We start from the raw sequence: 18,955 nt of genomic DNA, 5'->3' as shown, positions 1-18,955 counted from the left end.
TAAATAAATGAAAATAAAATATAAATAATGATTGTACATAAATATGCAAGTTGAAAATAAATACATGATATCAGCAAAAAGAGCATACTCAACAAATATAGTTGTTTTTGTGCATTGTTGTTTTTAGTCATTTTATCCTTATTATTAGTAGTCCTTAAGATTTCTATGAACAAGAATGTGTCCATAGTACACAGATGCCCCACTCACACTATCATTTTCTCTGTTCAGTGGACCGTCAAATTGGGGGTCAAAACTCTTATTTGGCATTAAAATTAGAAAGATCATATCATAGGGAACTTGTGTACTTAGTTTCAAGTTGATTGCATTGGACTTCAACTTCATCAAAAACTACTTTGACCAAAAACTGAATCGGGATAGACAGACAGACAGACGGACAGACAAACTGACCCCCAGACCGAAAAACATAATGACCATAAATGAGGCATAAAGATATAAGCTTCAAAAGGATCAATTTTGGCCCTCAAATTTCATTCAGTTTCTGATTACCATTTATCTATTAAATTTTGTTGAAAAATATCTTACAATTCCTAATTCCTATTTTTTTTCATTTACATAATTATATAATAATATAAGCACCAGTTGCCCGTTACAGAACCCAATTACTAAATATTGAAAATATGAATATAAATTAATAACAGCTGGTTGTTATTTTTGTAATTTCAATGCATTAACTTTTCAGCAGGGTTAAATCAGCTTGGTTTTTTTTTAAATCATTTTTCTCTATTCTTTATATTTTTTGTCAATTATTCTCTATTCTTTATATTTTAAAACCCCATTATTCTCTATTGTTTATATTTTAAAACCCAATTATTCTGTATTTTTTATTTTTCTTACCTATTTTTCTCTATTATATTATAAAACCCAATTATTCTGTATTCTTTATTTTTTTTACCTATTTTTCTCTATTCTGTATTTGTTTTGGTCCATTTTTCTGTCGTGTTGAGCTATTATTCTTTATTCTGTAAATCCCATCCAGACCCTCTTATACCATACAAGACAAATTTTTTAATCTAACTAAACTTTAGAATTTTTTGTCATGATCTGTATTTTAAGCTTGCATCTTTCTATATAAATCATAGATTAATGGGTAATACTAATGCTTTATAATATAAAAAAGACCCCTTAAATGCAGTACCATACTTCTGAACCTATCATCAAATTAAACAGTAAGATGAAAAATGAACATAATAGGATGTCAGGTAAAACTTAATGAAATGCCAAAGGACTATATCTTTTTAGGTAGTTTAGGTAGTTTTATTTATTTATTTTTTTGGTGGGAGGGTAGGGTTCTCATACTTTATACAAATTTATTCATTTTAAAATCCACTTAAAGCATCTGAGAGGGGGGAAATATCAAATAGTTCAATTTTTACATAACAGTCATCAATTGTGTTCATCTTGAGTTGGCTATAGCTATAACATGTGGTTAATCTAAATATCATTAACTGATTGAAATGTACAACTTCCTTAGATATCTTAATCAGTTTATCTTCATCTGAATGCTGTTTTGAAATACACCTACAGCGAATAATAAAAAAGAACCCATCTTTTTCACTAATATGGGTATCACAATCAAACATATCAGCAGTACTCATACACAATTCAAAAGTTATCAAATGAGGCTCAACCCTCAGGTCACCACGTCACTTTTAAATATAATACTAATGAAAATATGTTCATTATCTATTAAATTGAGACTTTCATATTAATTTCAGAATAAATCAACTGGAACTGTTCATTTGATTAATTGTTCAATATTATTTTTTCAAAAGCATCATCATCTACACAAAAAATAAGACCCAAAATATACAATTCTTTTCACAGTGTATTTTTCTTGCACCAAAAAATATTTCATGCTTTACAATTAAAAGTATATTTTAATATAACATTCTTTTTCAAAGATGGTTAATAGTATCTCGGATATTAAGCAGGGAACATAATTTAATAGTATTAGGGCTGTTCCATGTAAGCATACATGGTACCCAAGGAAGGGAATTTCAAAATTGGACAACCACTTATAGAGGCAAATTTAAAATTTCAGACTTTTTCACTGAACTCAACACTCACTCACAGTTGAGATTTCAAATTGCCTTTCCTGGGTCTATGTATGTTTTTATGGAACAGCTCTCACATAAAATGTATTTTTCAACAATTTAATTTTGATTTATATTTACACAACAGTGTCTCTAGATCCTCTCTTGGTATAACAACCCTTAACAGTGGGTGATGAGTCGGTGCTTTCGTTATCTTTCAAGAGAGAAGAAAACTCATTAGCATTTAATGAGTCTGTAGAGTCGTAGTGAGATATATAAGCCTGTGAGATGGCAGCATTTCCTACAGGGGACCTCACTGGTGAACGTACAGGGCTGCTGGATGGTGACCTTGATCGTACAATTCTAGCCCCTTGTCTGGCAATACGACCTTTGACTGTTCCAGGAGCTGAGTCAACATGTGGGTCATCGTGTGACTTAGATCTTTGTATATATCTTTGTCTGTTTGTCTGAAAAACAAAAGATTAAAGGCATTAAGAACACTTCCCCCTGGGATGTAAATCATTAATAATTTTAAGTTCTATTCTACAATTAAAGTAAACACAACTAGTACCTTTATTTCAAGAATTACATCATAAATGTCATGATTTTAATCTATGACTTACAAAAGTATCAATATCTACTAGTTTTGTGCATTTTTTATATTTACATTTCAACTACATCTCTTGCATAATGGATCAACAAAATAATTCAAGCAGAGAAAATTATATAACATCTAATTAGTTTATCAAAAATGAAGTAGATGCATGTCTGCAAAGATATTTTTCAATTAAAAGTAGCTATGAAAATGAAATTACCTCACAATTTTGAAAGATATACAGCTTGGCTGACTTTAAGAAGGTGTATATTTCCTATTGTTTGGCTCAAAAGGGTAATTTTGTTTTTTATAAAATATTTACAAATATACATACATGATTTAAAATTTTTACCCTGCAAAGTTTACATATTTTAGACTAGACTTGTGTAAAGTTGTGTAGCAGCTTGTCTATTAAATCAATCTTTTCAAGTTAAGTGTATTGCAACCTTTACCAAATCATACTTTTTATAACATGAGGAAATTTCCTGCTAGTATCTCATAAGTATGATTTCCACTGGACATTAAGCAACCAACAATCAATCAATCAATCATAAATATGATTTAAATTCCTCTCTAGATTCAGATGCAAGACTAAAGATCTTGGTATTTTGTGCATGCATATATGCAATATATGTAACAAGTTAATGAGTATTTTCTTTTAAAAAAAAATGCAGGAAAATCTGTTTGTTGATCTTTCACTTCATATAAATGAGGGTCTGGATGGGGGGAGGGGGGGGGGTTTCAATTCTGTTTTCTTGCCACTTCCTCTATTCTTTATATTTTTTTCCCATTATTCTCTATTCTTTATATTTTAGCACCCCATTATTCTCTATTCTTTATCTTTTTGGCCTATTTCTCTCTATTCTTTATTGTTTTGGTCCATTTTTCTGAAGTATTTGCCCATTATCCTCTGTTCTGTAAACCCCTTCCTAACTGATATCTGATAGCTGTTAAGCATTTGTTAAATTCCTAATCAAATACAGGCCTTGTGACAATTACCTTCATTTCTACTGTTTCTGGGAGCATTTCCTCAGATCTAGCCAAACTTGGTGAGTGAGCTTTACCCAGAGCAGCCCTAGCTTGTTGGAGTCGAGCTATATCCTGCTCAGCGTTCCTGTAGGAGTACATTCTGTGAGTAGGTGAAGTATCCAAGCTCTGACTCTCCGCATCACTATAGGTGTCATGATGATGGCTCTTAGGTAAGTACCGTCTCATACTTGTTGTCTTTGCTGTGCGCTTACGTTTAAAAGTTTTACGACTTTTGGCGTCCTGTCGTTGCAAGCGATGTGGTCTTGGGTCTAAATCATTGGATGCACCTATTGCACCTTGAAAAAATATTATAACAACAATAGATTAATAAATTATGATCTTTTTGGAAAAAAATGTAATAATAATAATAATAATATATAACAATGAAAGCCCATAATAATTATAACTAGATATCATTGAGATGGAAGCCATCTCTGTGGGCCAAAGTTTTTGACCTTGACCTTTGACCTAGGAAGTTGTACATAAATTATGACACACCCTTTGGTGCTGGTTTATATACATGTCAAGTATAAACTTTGAAATCATAACGGTTCTCTATGTATAGAGTGGACACAATTTGTTACGGACGGACAGACAGACGGACGGACAGGGTGTCCGCCATTCAGTGGGGCCTATTTGGCGGGGCCCTAATAATACTGTGGATTTTTTTATTTTCATTGATATTTGATTTCATGGTTTTTCAAAAGTCTGCATACAAGCCTATAAAAAATTTGAACTTAGTTGAATATTTAAATTTGTGGTTAACCTGTACCCATAAAATCCACAAAAAAATGGTATCCCACAAATAATAATGAATCCACAGTAGTCCATAATAATTAATATATAACAATGAAAGTCCTTTTGTACTGATGGTAAAACTCAGTTCTTTGGAATAAGTACACAATGTTTTTCCCTTTAAATATTTTTTAAAGAATAATTTCAAAGGATTGCAGCATGGTGGTAATTTTTCTCTCCAAAAACTTTTTAAAATTGAAATACTAATTAATGTGAGATAAGTCTAACCTGTATGAACACTGGTACATCTTACCAACAGGAATACTTTAGGAAAATTTAACTTTTTCTGCTTAACAATATTACATTCTCAATATAGCACAAAATAAAAATTCAAAGAGCATAGCATCTTCAAGTATTACTGATCTCCCCTATTTGGCCTCTTGGATCATGGCTAGAAAATAACCTAAGAGACAACCTTTTTTCTGGTCAACGAACCCAAAAATAAACATCACCATAAGCACATTCAAAGCCAGTCATAAAAGTGAAGGGTTGTTAAAATAATTTTGTAATAGTAAATTCTATTAGTAATTGATGAAATGTGATTTGCATTTTTTTTTAAAGATTTGTTGAATATTTGGCTTTTTTTTATTGACCCATTCATATAGAGCTAAACTAAACTTAATTTAAAACTATCCCTAACCCTAACCAAAAACAAACCCTCACCCTAAACTGAACCCTAACTCCCTAAAGTACAGGAACCCCTAGGGTAAAAGATGGTAATAAATTTGTGGATCTTTTTGTAATTATGACTACCTCCTCCATTAGGCATATCTACATATTCTTCATTCTCATATAACACAGCGGCAGGGATTTCGTCAATACTGCTTTGTTTGGATGTCTCTGGTGAGCGGAAACAGATGGTTGGTTGTCTCTGTAGTCTAGGTGGGTCTGAAATCACAGCTGCATCTGAAATTATATGTTTATGAAATAGCTAATGTTTAGATTTTCATTTCCTGTAACATTCACATCAATTATCCTCAATTTGTAAGAAGGAAAAGATACATTTAAGTCAAGAGATGGGGGCATTTGAAAATTCAACATTCAAACATTTTACAGTCCCTGGCATATTTTGAACTTTACTTTTTAATTAATTAAACACACGTGTCAGTTTTAGTAATTTTATACAATATTTAAAAATGGAATACAAATTGCTTTCTGCTTTTATATATAACAAGAATGTGTCCATAGTACACGGATGCCCAACTCGCACTATCATTTTCTATGTTCAGGGACCGTGAAATTGGGATCAAAACTCTAATTTGGTATTAAAATTAGAAAGATCATATCATAGGGAACATGTGTACTAAGTTTCAAGTTGGTTGGACTTCGACTTCATCAAAAACTACCTTGACCAAAAACTTTAACTTGAAGCAACCAAAAACTTTAACCTGAAGCGACCAAAAACTTTAACCTGAAGCGGGACAGACGGACAAACGAAGGACGAACAGACACACAGACAAAAAACATAATGCCCCTAGGTGGGACATAAAAATGAAGGTATAAGGAAGAAAAATTTGATATAATATAAAGTACGACCACGTCATTTGGTCACTAGTAATTTTCGTATTTTTCTAAAAACCTAATAATGCACTTGCCATTAGTATATTCACATTTACAAAATTCTGAAAAATAAAAAGTTCTAACTTTAAACTTGAAAGTGGAAAAAAGTTACTATACCATAAGCCATAAAAGCGAACTTTCACGATTTATATTTCTGATATAAAGCTATCATATACATCACTGATAATTATTTAATCTGACAATTCCTTATCAGAGGATGCTTGCCCCCTCCCAACCAAGATCCTTTCCATATGTTTTACCCTATTCAAATAACACAAACCTCCAGGAGATATATCCTCAATGGTTGGCCTTTGAAACTTCTCCAAAATACTACTGCCATCTCTGGCTGAGATTCTACGAGTTCTCTTGTCTCCCATCTCAGGACTGGCAGTGGCACTATCCATACTAGATGTCAGCACTGTGTTTCTGAAGGGTGCACTTGCACATGAACTCTGAGATAGTATGGTGGCTGAAGTGAAATAATTTCTTTTCAAAGAGCATGCCTAGTGATTCTTTTATATTTTTATAAATGAAAACTCAATACATCTGCATATTTGACATGAAATTTTTCCTGTAATTGATGACAACAAAATGAGAAAAATTTAAGAATTAATTAAGGTGGATGTGGTGTATACATCAATAAGACATCATTTAAGCAACAAAAAAACACACAAAACACATCTACATGTATGTTCTACTGTTCACATTCTAGAATTCTTTTCAATCTTACAATTACTTTTAAAATCAAATTCTTCAAACTATAGAGCAGATTACATTATTTATGCAATTTGCTCTCTTTGGCTAAGGACATTTTTGAAGAACAATTTTACAAACTGGTTACATGTTAATGATTAATAAATTTTAATAAATAAATACTAAATCTACTTTAATATATTTTCAGTAAAGGGTTCTCTTGCCAATATTATTGCTTTACCCTTGCTTGCCAATATTATTGCTTTACCCTTACTTGCCAATATTATTGACTTACCCTTTATTGCCTTCTTGCCAATTATCCCTTACCCTTGCTTGCCCTTTTGCCAATATTATTGCCTTGTCCTTGCTTGCCAATGTTATTCCCTTACCTTTACTTGCCAATGGCAAATATAATTGCCTTACATTTGCTCGCCATTTGCCAATGTTATTCGCTTACCCTACCTTTCCATCTGCAAATATTATTGTCTTACCCTTTGTTGCCCTCTTGCCAATATTATTGCAAATGTTATTTCCTAGTCCTTGGTTGTCCTTTTACCGACAATATTGCCTTACCTTTGCTTGCCTTTTTGCAAATGTTATTCCCTTACCCTTGCTAGCCATTTGTGAATATTATTCCCTTACCCTTGCTTGCTCTCTTGCCAATATTATTGCTTTACCCTTGCTTGCCTTTTTGCAAATGTTATTCCATTACCCTTGCTCTCCTTTTGTGAATATTATTGCCTTACCCTTGCTTGCTCTCTTTCCAATATTAGCCAGCGATGGTTTAGTTGCAGAGATGATGGTTTCTGTGTTAACATCAGTAATACTGGCATGTCTCCTGTGATCATGATACTGTGATTGGGATCTGTCTGTTGTCATGGTGCATGTCCTTGACCTGTATTCTCCTGCAACTGAAACAGGAATGAAAATAATTTACTGTAGAAACTAATTGTTAGCTGTAAGTTTGTTCTAAAAAAAATTTGCTTTTGTTGTTATCCAAGAATTATTCCATCATAGGTTGTTTATTGTGTTATGAAATTATTTTTTTTTGGAAAGCATCATGGTTACAAGTATTTATGATGTATCTTTGATATTTTGACCATGAAAAAGCATATACGGGAGAATAAGCCTCGGATTCAAACCAGTAAGAGCTATTCCCTTTAAAATAATTGTAGGAAGGTAGGAAAGGATTTCCCAAATCCTTGTACAACCAACATACTTTCAAGTAATTTGCACATACAACCATAAGTGACTTAAAACCCTAAGAGTAATCTAGCATACTGTGGATTTATTATTATTGGTGGGATATCAAATTTTGTGGATTTCGTGGGAATCACAAATTCAAATGCTTTTGTACTACACTTGTATGCAGACTATGGAAAAATCATGAAATGAAATATCCATGAAAATTGGTACCCACGAAAACAAATGGAACCACAGTATATCAAATGGAATTACTACCATAAACAACCCACAATCAATGTCTAAAAATATAAAAGAACAGAGTTCCAATGTCCCTCACATTGCACATATTTTATCTATCCAAGGTACAATGGCAATAATTAAAAAAAAAAACACTTTCTTTTTGTTCTTTAATACTTTTAATTAATATCTTAGAGAAATGAAGGCTTCAAAGCAAATGCAATATGATTTCCATTATAATTTATATTTCCAAAGGGCATAACTCATTAAACATATTTGATCAGCACTTATTTTCGAAAGTGTCAAAGACATTGCTGATATAAACCTATGATATAAGTTTCAGAAAATTCTGGCAATAATTGTACACATGAGAACGCTAACGAGGCTATTTTCCATAAATTTAATATTTCCAAGGGGCATAACTCTTTAAAAAAAAGTCGATCAGCCACCATTATAAAACTTGTCCGAGATACTGTTAATATTAACCTATAGTATAAGTTTTATAAAAATCTGGCAAGAATTGTACCTGTGAGAGCGCTAACGAGGCTATTTTCCATAAATTTAATATTTCCAAGGGCATAACTCTTTTTTAAAAAGTCGATCGGCCACCATTATAGAACTTGTCTAAGATACTGCTGATATTAACCTATAGTATAAGTTTTATAAAAATCTGGCAAGAATTGTACCTGTGAGAGCACTAACGAGGCCATTTTCAATAAATTTAATATTTCCAAGGGGCATAACTCTTTTTTAAAAAAAGTTGATCAGCCACCATTATAGAACTTGTCCGAGATATTGCTGATATTAACCAATAGTATAAGTTTTATAAAAATCTGGCAAGAATTGTACCTGTGAGAGCCCTAACAAGACTGGACAGACGGACGCCCGGTATTTCTATGTCCCCCGCAAAAGTGTGTGCGGGTGACAAAAACTTACTTACCTTTCTCCTCCTGTCAAATACATTTTAATAAAATAACCAGACACATTTTATCTCACAATATAAATCTTGACCTAAAAAGCACTATCTTACTGTGTAGTGAGTTCCTTACCTGCCCCTACAGCTGCTATATCTTCTTTAATCTGTTGCAACTCCCCAGCTAACATCAGTACCACCCCAGCACTACATTTAGGGTGTTGGAAACTGTATCCCTGTAGTTTGTCTTTGATTGTCTGCTGTAAATAATACTCCTGTGCCATGTCACAGTTCACTTTCATCATCTAAATTAAATATTATGATATTCACATCTTGGAATTTCTAATAACAATATGACACTATACTATGCAGTTCCTACGTTATATTTTTCTTTTTATACTTATAATGTGATTTCTATCTCAAGTGCATCCACCCTATATCCCCTTTTCCATCAAGGGTTCTTATGTTTAGACTAGAATTGAGGATGGAAACAGGGAATGTGTCAAACAGACAACAACCCAACCAAAGAGCAGAAAACAGTCCAAGGCTACAATGGGTCTTCAATGCAGATAAATTCCCACACCCAGAGGCAGGCTTCATCTTGCCCCTAAACAATAATGTATACTAGTTCAGAGAAATGGACTATTTTGTTTTTTTTGTGTTGCTGTCTCATTGATTCATACCCCATATGTTAGTACTCATTAAATCTCTTGCTGCTCCAGTCTTGATGGATAGATAAATTTTTACATCAAGTGGCAAATGTTACATGCATATTGAGGACAAAAACATGTTAAAAAGTAAAATAAATATGAAGCCTGCTTTGTATTAGACTGAAATGATGAGCTTGATTTTTAAAGTGTTTTTTTTTCACAAGGCAACAGTCAGTAAGACGTGTTAGTCAATTTGAACACTTTATTCTGCATCAGAGCCAACCTGTCTTTGCTATAACTCATTTGAGCCTTGAGCCCATCAATTGCAAAATATAAGATTGCATACTTGAATTATTAATCCTAGAAGATTAGTGTTAAACATAGACATTCCAATTCCCATATAAAAATTTATAATCACTATCTAATGATGCATATTTTGAAAGTATCTTTTAACTCTTATCCTAACTAATGATATCTATCTTTTAAATATACACTTATTACACTACTTCACGTATGAAATTTTTGATAAATTAATAAATACTTCTTCAACAATGAAATTTCTTCATCTAGTCTATCTACCTATTGTCTTGACTGTTAATTTGTTCTTGTCCTAGATATATATATATATATATATATATATATATATATATATATGCATCAACTATTTGCCACTGGACATTTAGCAATCAAGATCAACCATCAATCAACAATGAAAGCAGAGTGTTCACATGAAAAACCTTTTGCCTTACTGTAATAATATTGTTGAAATAGTTACAAGAGGTTTTTATTTATAGTAAATAATCTCACCTTGAATTGTATAAATGGATGCAGCATTAGATACAAAGAAGGTCTGTAAGTCACAATAAAGTCCAGGAACTTCCAGAATGGTAAAGATACTGAAATTAAATATCTATTTTGTCATTTTTATCATTTTTGATCTAGTTATTGTTCCATGCTTCCTTACTGAACTCCTAACTTATTCATTTTTCTAGATCTGCTTACCCTTCTTGAGCACCTGAGATCACCCCTGTTTTTTGTAAGGTTCCTATCGCTCAGTTTTTAGTTTTCTATGTAATTTTTTGTGGACTGTTGTCTTTTTATATTTTGCCATGGTATTGTCGATTTTTCTTTGATTTATGATTTTTTATTGTCCCTTTGGTGTCTTCTGCACTTTTTTTTACAAGGGAATTTAAGTCTTCTAAATTAATCATATAAATTTAAGTTTATTAATATTCATTACTATCCATTTTTGCTGAAAAATAAAGTTACTTATCAATTCTGTAGAATTTGTGCATGAATGCTTTTTATCACCGCATGGTATATCATTCATCCAGAAACTCTATGTGTAAAGTTTCCAGATAAAGGTCAGAGCCTCCAATTATTTTTTTTTTTTTAAATTTGAAAATCTTCCTCTGAAGACCAGGGACATCAGGGGTAAAAAAAAATCAAACTTTCTCCACCGTTATTTCATTAAAAGTAGTGGTATTTTGTTGTTGTAAAAACTGACAAATTATTGCCTTAACATTGTTTGCTTACTGGTATATCTCAAGCTACCAACAAGCTATAATATTTTAAATAAATTGCTTCCCCAAGTGCAGCTGGATACGACCTCAGAGGTCCAACCCTGAACAGTTGGGGCAAAAATGGACACAATATTCACGCTTGATAAAGGTCTGAATTTGCATTGTAATTCAATATTTGACACATAATAGGTTTCTGACACAGAATAACTGTAGTCAAAGAACTTAGAATTGGTTTTATGATTTGAATTTATATTCATTTTTTTGCTTTTGTGCAATACACTATGCTGTTGCAAATTGACCTCCCCCCCCCCCCCCCCCCCCCCCCCCGCCCCTTTTTAAAAAAAATAAAAAAAATTGAAGGATTTTCTTTTTTGATTTCTGAAATCTTGAGGCGAAAAAATTGTCCCCCCTCCCCCAATTTTTTTTTTACTCCCCCCCCCCCCCCCCCCACCTCTTTTTCCCCATAAAAATTCTTTCCCTCAGTCATGCCATGGTCCTAATTTCAATTCAAATTTCCAATGGAGTTTGCAACCATAATAAACCGTTTAAAAACATCATAAAAGTCTTAAAATAGAAAATGACATACATAATCATAGCTAAAATTAATTTATCTTACTCAGCATTTTTAAAATTATTAAAATAGTAACTTCTAAAAATGAATTGACAGCTAATCACCTCAAGACAATACAAAAATTCTTCATACATAATTTTAAAGCAGTGTAAGGGAGGTAATTCAAAGTAGTTTTTGAATTACCTCCCTTACACTGTAATTTGTACTTAAGTAATTGTCCATCAACCAGGACACCCTTGTTTTTTCTCACTTTTTTGCCCCGAATTCCTAAACGGTTTGAGCCATAACCCCCCAAAGCCAATCCTAACCATCCCTTTGTGGTATGGAAACTTGTAGTATAATTTCAGAGAGATCCATACACTGTTCCACAAGTTATTGTCATGAAAATAGAAAAATGCTTATTTGGGCCCCTTTTTGGCCCCTAATTCCAAAACTGTTGGGACCATAACCCCCAAAATCAACCCCAAACTTCCTTTTGTGGTTATAAACCTTATGTTTAAATTTCATAGAGATCCATTTACTTAAACATAAGTTATTGTGCGAAAACCAATGTATCTTCGGACCACGACGACGACGCCAATGTCATACAAATATACGACCGCAAAATTGTTTGCGGTCGTATAAAAATTAATTCTTTAATGACTGGATCCATTACAAAACTGATTGCATTTCTTTTAAACATTTAATAATTTAACTCTAAAAAGTAGGCTAAAATATCCAGAAAAAAACCTGTTGAAATAGGTTGAACAGCAAATCTTGCCCTAGAAAATCCTTCTCAGAGGGATATCTCTGACTTTCGACTTTAAAAAGTTGACATCTATGTGAATTTGGATCACTAAATACATGAACTCAGACTCAAAAGAATTTGCTGATATAAATCATATCTTTTTCTAAAAATTGCATACCTTTTCCTTTGGAAACCATATCTTGGATACATCTGGCCACTTTATGCCATTCTGAAGACAAGACTTTGTCAAAACAGGTCATTAATATCTCTAGTCCTAAAACAAATGCAAGTAAACTTTATCACACAGTAGAACAAACAGTACTGATTTGAGAAGCTTTAGTTTTTCATGCTCCTACTTTTTTGTGGAAATTAACAATGAAAGTTTTATTTCAAAAGCACTTTGGCACTTCAATGGATTTTAATACCCTTACACTCTCCTGTCTTAAAATTGCAATTGCTATAAAACTACATACTTTTAAAAACATTATATAAAAAAACATTCTCCAACATATATATATATACATACTCTATGAAAGATGTTTTGCAATGCAAGGCATAAAAAATAAATGGGGAAAGTGTCCATGGGACACAGATGACGCCCCTGCTTGCAATATAAAGTAATAAAGGGACATAACTGAAGAACGGTAAAAATGATGCTACCCAAAATTGTACTTGATCTGAGTTTTGTAGGAATAAGTATTGTGTATAAGTTTCATAACATTTGGTTGATGCAAACTTAAATTAGAGAGCGGAAACGAAAAATTCAGCAATTTTTCCATTTGGAAAGGGGCATAACTCTAGAACGGTTAAAGTGACCCCATCAAAATTCAAATTTGATCTGTGTTCTGTGGTAATAAGCATTGTGTATAAGTTTCACAGCATTTGGTTGAGGCAAACTAAAGTTAGAGAACGGAAACCAACTTCGGGACATACGGACGGACGAGGGTAAAATTAAATAAAATTGATTAAAATATCTCATGATTAATTTATCAAACATAAGAACTTGTATCCTATACAAAAAAAAAAATAATTTCAATTGACCACAAGTACCAGGAATAAATACCACATTTTGTAATAACACTGAAGTAATGTCCAGTAACAGCCTTGATTACTGTCGTTTAATGATAATTGACTTCTGTTTTATCATTGTGACCTTGAACTCTTAGAAATGCCCATTTCATTGTGAGAAAATGTACAATAGTTTGAAAGTTTTTTATGTCAAAATTACTCTGATCCTTCAATTCATAAATGTAGCATCATCATCATCTAGCACCAAGCTAAATAATATACAATTCATGTGTGTCTAAGGGTTGCTTACAATGATCTGAAAATGCTCCATTCTACTCAGTTTTTCAAGACCATTCAGGATCCTCTGGTTTTGTCAGATTAATACACATCTTCAAAACTGTAAAGGCTGATTTCATTGGCTGATGTAGCAATTAACAGAACAGAAAGAAACAAGAATGTGTCCATAGTTCACAGATGCCCTCTCGCACTATCATTTTCTATGTTCAGTGGACCGTGAAATTGGCGTAAAAACTCTAAGTTGCATTAAAATTAGAAAGATTATATCATATGGAACATGTGTACTAAGCTTCAAGTTGATTGGACTTCAACTTCATCAAAAACTACCTTGACCAAAAACTTTAACCTGAAGCGGGACAGACGGATGGCCGGACATACGAATGCACAAACGGACGAATGAACGAACGAATGAATGGATGCACAGACCGAAAAACATGATGCCCCGCTACTATCATAGGTTGGGCATAAAAAGGACTGTTGTCAGATCCTTGTAAGCAAAGCTTAGAAAAGGGATCTGTATTTCAATCAGATTGATCTCGCACAGAATTCTGTTCAAATAGGTCCTGAGGGGGGGGGGGGGGGGGGTCCTGAACTTGCAGTGAGATGTGATCTTTTTGCTCAATCATGAACACCTCAATATGACTTTGAGATGACGAAATACATGCAATGAATCTCTGTACTTTTGCTTGGTGTTTTGTAAAGTGTGTGTAGACATTTGCCTTGCGAATTAAGAAACAAAACCCAGAAAAATACCTCATTATTAGCAAGTCATGCTGCTCAAATATTGACATTTAAGAGTACATTATGGTACCTACCAAGAAATGCCACATGTAGAACCAGTTCATTATCTTGTCTTTTGTCCAAATGATGCGAGAAGCTGCTACATCGATGGTTTTCAGTCATGGATAGATGGTGGTGATGACCTGGTTTCTGGTTTGTATTGTTATGTTGTGTCTGGGCAGCATGGAACGGAGGGGGGCTCAGCATATTCAGTATCATTGACAAAGCATAACTGACATCACAATGCCTCAGTCTTGGTGTCTCTATAAATAAATTGTATTGCACTCATTACAAGTCTATGCCAATGAGTAAATTGGTTTATTTTCTTTCCCTTACTCCAGAAAAAAGTAAATAGCTCTATATAGTAGAAGACCAAAGAGTTAAAGGAGACAGCTGATAAGTTTTCTATTTATATGCTACATATTTGTTTCTTTTACTTGTATAAACATTTCCAAACATCAACCCTCGGGCTTATCATTGATATGGTCATAAATTAACTGTTTATAAAACTGTGAATTTTTCGAAGTACTAAGGATTTTCTACCCAAGGAATAGATTACCTTAGCTTAATTTGGCAAAACCTTACAGAATTTTGGGTCTTCATTGATCTTCATCTTAGTACTTAATTTGAACTTTTTAACTTTTTTGATTCGAGCGTCACTGATGAGTCTTTTGTAGATGAAATGCACCATCTAGCGTACAAAATTTCAATCCTGGTATCTATGATGAGTTTATTATCTAGATAGTTTACAATCAGAACCATACATCTATTAACCAATTTTCTGATATTAAGTGGTCAATTCTGTTTACTATCATATTCTTTACATTCTTTCTGGTAAGAAAATATTTCATGAGAAAGTGAATAATTTCTGAAAAAGGAGGGAATTTTAATGTCAATAAAAATTTTTAGGGGTCTTGTGTTCTATTGGTTACAATTTTTCTATATATATTATCAACTTTTTTGACAGAAAAGATGAGGGTGGAGACATTTCTACTGTAAATATTACCTCTCCTGCCTGCTCCCATCCTGATACACAGAGGTAATATAAAGTTAACCATCACACTAACAGATCTGTCAGGAGACACTGTAAAGGTGGACACAGTACTTATAACCTGTTCTAAATTGAACTGGTCCTGAAACAAATGAAAAACATACATGTAGTACTAGGAATGTATAGAAAACATGTGTAGACAACCCCAGAATCATAAATTACAAACTGATCTTTTGAGAAAGGCTTTAAATGAAAGATATTTAGGCAAAGTTATGTTGATGAAGTAAGCAGACAAGCATGTTAACCAGGTCTTTATTGCTGCACAGTGCAGTGAAATCTCTATCCATTTGAAAAAAATAAATTGTTTCAGCACAATATTTAGTCAAACAGTTTTTAAATATCTTCTCAATAAAAAAAAATGTAACTGAGTAATACTTACCCCCAGGGCCTGCATTTGCATTGCAACCAGTTTGATAACAGCACTACAGAATGATGGGGGTGTTGTATGGCAGATCTGTTCACTACGTTGACTTCCCTGCATGGTCAGACTGTCTGGGAAAATAGGACCTCCTGGTCCACAAAGCACTATACTTAGTAGGGCACTGACCAGGGTCTGAAGTGACACAGGATAATTTGTTACAACAGAAATCATTCATCTGTTAAAAAATGCTTTTGCAGGCAGGTTTTTCAAAAAATATTTTTAACCTCCAGGTTTTTTTGTTGTTGTTTTTTAAACATTTGTTGAAAAAAAATTCTTAATCTGAGGTAAAAGTCCTTAATTTAAGAAACCGTTTCTACAACCAACAATTTTCTGAAAATCAAAAGCATACGTAAACTTGTATACTTATTTAATTTGTTAAAATATGAATGTTTAATATTGTAATGTTTTATTATATTCTTATCTTTACAATGTGGGAAATTCATGTTTATATCAAAATTCAAACTTTTTCAGCTTTGATTTTTTATAAACTTTTGAATATTCTGAACATATACATTAATTCCAGGAGCATAAAGTACCCTGTATATATTCACCCTCTATTCCATAGACAAATTGAGGGTGACAATCTCAAAGGAAATCAAACATATCTTCTTTAATGTTTAATGTAAAAAGAAAGGAAGATTTGTTTGATGAATAAAAATTCCTGAAACCTCCTAAATTCAACTCTAAAAACTTCTGATTAGAAAAGTGTTTACTATTATTTTATTAAGTTTCATTTATTATTTTAAAATAGTATATGTTGTACAAAAACAAAATCAGGTTAAGAGCTATATAAAATTTTGGATTATTATTTTTTTCACTTTTCAGGTTCTCTGTTGCTTTAAGTCCAATGCAATAATTTATCATTTTTGGTTTTCCAACTGATGACAGGGAAAGTTCTTGGCATACTGTTAGTAAGTGTGCTTACAAAATATACAAACCAGCCAATGAAACTAAATTGAAAACCTTCCTTTTTATACACACAAAACCATTATAAATAAATAATGATTGTGGAAAGAATGCAGGTTTTTTTAACTGGATATCTATGTGATGTAATTAACAGCTGTCAAACCCTAAAAAATTACATTGTGAAAAGAAATTTTTAATTTTATTTTCTGTTAAATATCATTTGACTAATAAAACAAAAATAAAAAATGAAAAACAACATCCAGTGTATTATTTCACAGTAATTTTACAAAACAGACAACACTGCATGTCAGAAGAATACATAAATGCACAACTCATAAACAACTATATATATAAACACAAATTCCTGACAATAATAAAATCATGTGATCATTCAATTTGAAAAAAAGAACAGAGGTCCAATGTCCCCTACGCTGCACATATCTAATCTGTCCAAGGTCAATCATTTTTAAACAAATATTCTTTACTTGCCATGGTTTGACTAAGACCAAACTACAGCATACCTGTCAACTTTTCAAAATCTCCATGGGGATTTTTATTGCAAGAGGACCTAATGCTCCTCTTATATTGTCATTAGTGTTTTTAGTCTACTACTATATTGTTTGAATGAGGATATATGTGCTTAAATACCATTTTAACTCATTTGAATGCCTGTTTTGAGGTGTTCAGTTTATATAATAAAGAATTTTAAAATTCATGTCAACACCTCTCATGGGGTCTCATATGTCTAAAAAATACATTCCCAATGAATAGCACTGACCGATTTGAGCTGATATAATACTCAAATTTCAAATTTGACGAAGGTAAAGTAATTACAACAGAGGCTGCGTATTTACACATCCCAAATAAATGGCAGTTTGATTAGAAATATTTATAGATACTAACATTTAATGTTTCCTTTTTTTTAATATTGGTGTCGTTTTTGTACACTTTTTAGGCGTTTATATATATATATATTTTTCAAATAATTCGAATTTTCATTTTTCAACTATCAATTTATATATTTGTTTGTGTAAACGGTAGTATTAGAATATTTTTTTTTTTACAAAAACAGATCAAACAATTTAAAAGAGAGTAAGAGTATAGCTAACACAATAAATTCCAAGTCTGACCTAAATGTCCATCATGCAGCATGCCTACCAAATTTCAGACACATTAAGAGGGATTATTTGACCATGCAGTAAAACTGCCTAATTTCAGACACATAGGGAAGGATATTTGTTGACCATGCAGCATGCCCACAATGCATTGTACCTTCAGGTGTGGGAGATGTGCAATATACTGAAATTTCCTCAGTGTAAGGAATACGCCTAAAATAAATAATTTTAAAAGTGCACAACAAAAAAACAGGAAATATAAAACATCATTGAAGATATCGGTTAAAATGAGATTTTACTTCTGTTGCAGTATGTACATGTATATCAGATTTAATACCTGGTCACAATTAATCTATAAAAACAAAATTTCAAATAAAATAGCCAATTCTTTAAATCTATTTTCAAAACATACTTTTTCAGATTCTGACAAAATTTTTACTTCTTGCCTCATACATGTTTGCACTTGAAGGAATTAATTTTAAAAATAATTTTGATTTTGATTAAAATTGTATTGAAAATTTTGTTTAAGGAACTCAATTATAGCCAGGTATAAGAAGTCCAGATTTACAATTTATTACTGACCAGACCATCATAAGAAAATAAAATTTTGCAGGGCTGTGAAAATTTAAAGCCATTTTCCAAGAGGATAAAGATTTGAAATAACTGCCTTTTTCATAACATAAAAATAACTCTAAAAATGCAAAAAGCCTATTAATCATAGCCTTAAAGCAAAACTTCAAAACTACCTTAAAATTTGTATTTTATCATAAGATATTATACTATAAGAAAACTGAAATGATACACATATATATCAGTAGCTACTAGATCTGAATAATTGCACTGAT

The 18,955-nt window shown here is 32.2% G+C and overlaps 1 protein-coding gene across 1 annotated transcript in view; it reads right to left on the bottom strand.

Annotated features, from left to right (window-relative positions):
• Positions 1–1,270: 1,270 nt before the first annotated feature.
• Positions 1,271–18,955, bottom strand: part of LOC127703784 (protein unc-80 homolog) — a 78,627-nt gene continuing 60,942 nt past the window's right edge. Inside the window, exons 46-57 of the mRNA XM_052207868.1 lie at positions 18,268–18,323; positions 16,048–16,221; positions 15,624–15,750; positions 14,653–14,880; positions 12,711–12,806; positions 10,519–10,607; positions 9,198–9,366; positions 7,473–7,637; positions 6,314–6,502; positions 5,227–5,379; positions 3,649–3,974; positions 1,271–2,521 (exon numbers count right to left, since the gene is read on the bottom strand). Of these exons, the coding sequence (XP_052063828.1) occupies positions 2,192–2,521; positions 3,649–3,974; positions 5,227–5,379; positions 6,314–6,502; positions 7,473–7,637; positions 9,198–9,366; positions 10,519–10,607; positions 12,711–12,806; positions 14,653–14,880; positions 15,624–15,750; positions 16,048–16,221; positions 18,268–18,323 (2,102 nt within the window). The 3' untranslated portion in view covers positions 1,271–2,191. The remainder of the gene's footprint in view (positions 2,522–3,648; positions 3,975–5,226; positions 5,380–6,313; positions 6,503–7,472; positions 7,638–9,197; positions 9,367–10,518; positions 10,608–12,710; positions 12,807–14,652; positions 14,881–15,623; positions 15,751–16,047; positions 16,222–18,267; positions 18,324–18,955) is intronic.

Source organism: Mytilus californianus, unplaced genomic scaffold (assembly GCF_021869535.1).
Source record: "Mytilus californianus isolate M0D057914Y unplaced genomic scaffold, xbMytCali1.0.p SCAF_50, whole genome shotgun sequence".
In the NCBI taxonomy this organism is placed as follows: domain Eukaryota; kingdom Metazoa; phylum Mollusca; class Bivalvia; order Mytilida; family Mytilidae; genus Mytilus; species Mytilus californianus.
This window is presented reverse-complemented; position numbering and strand designations above follow the sequence as displayed.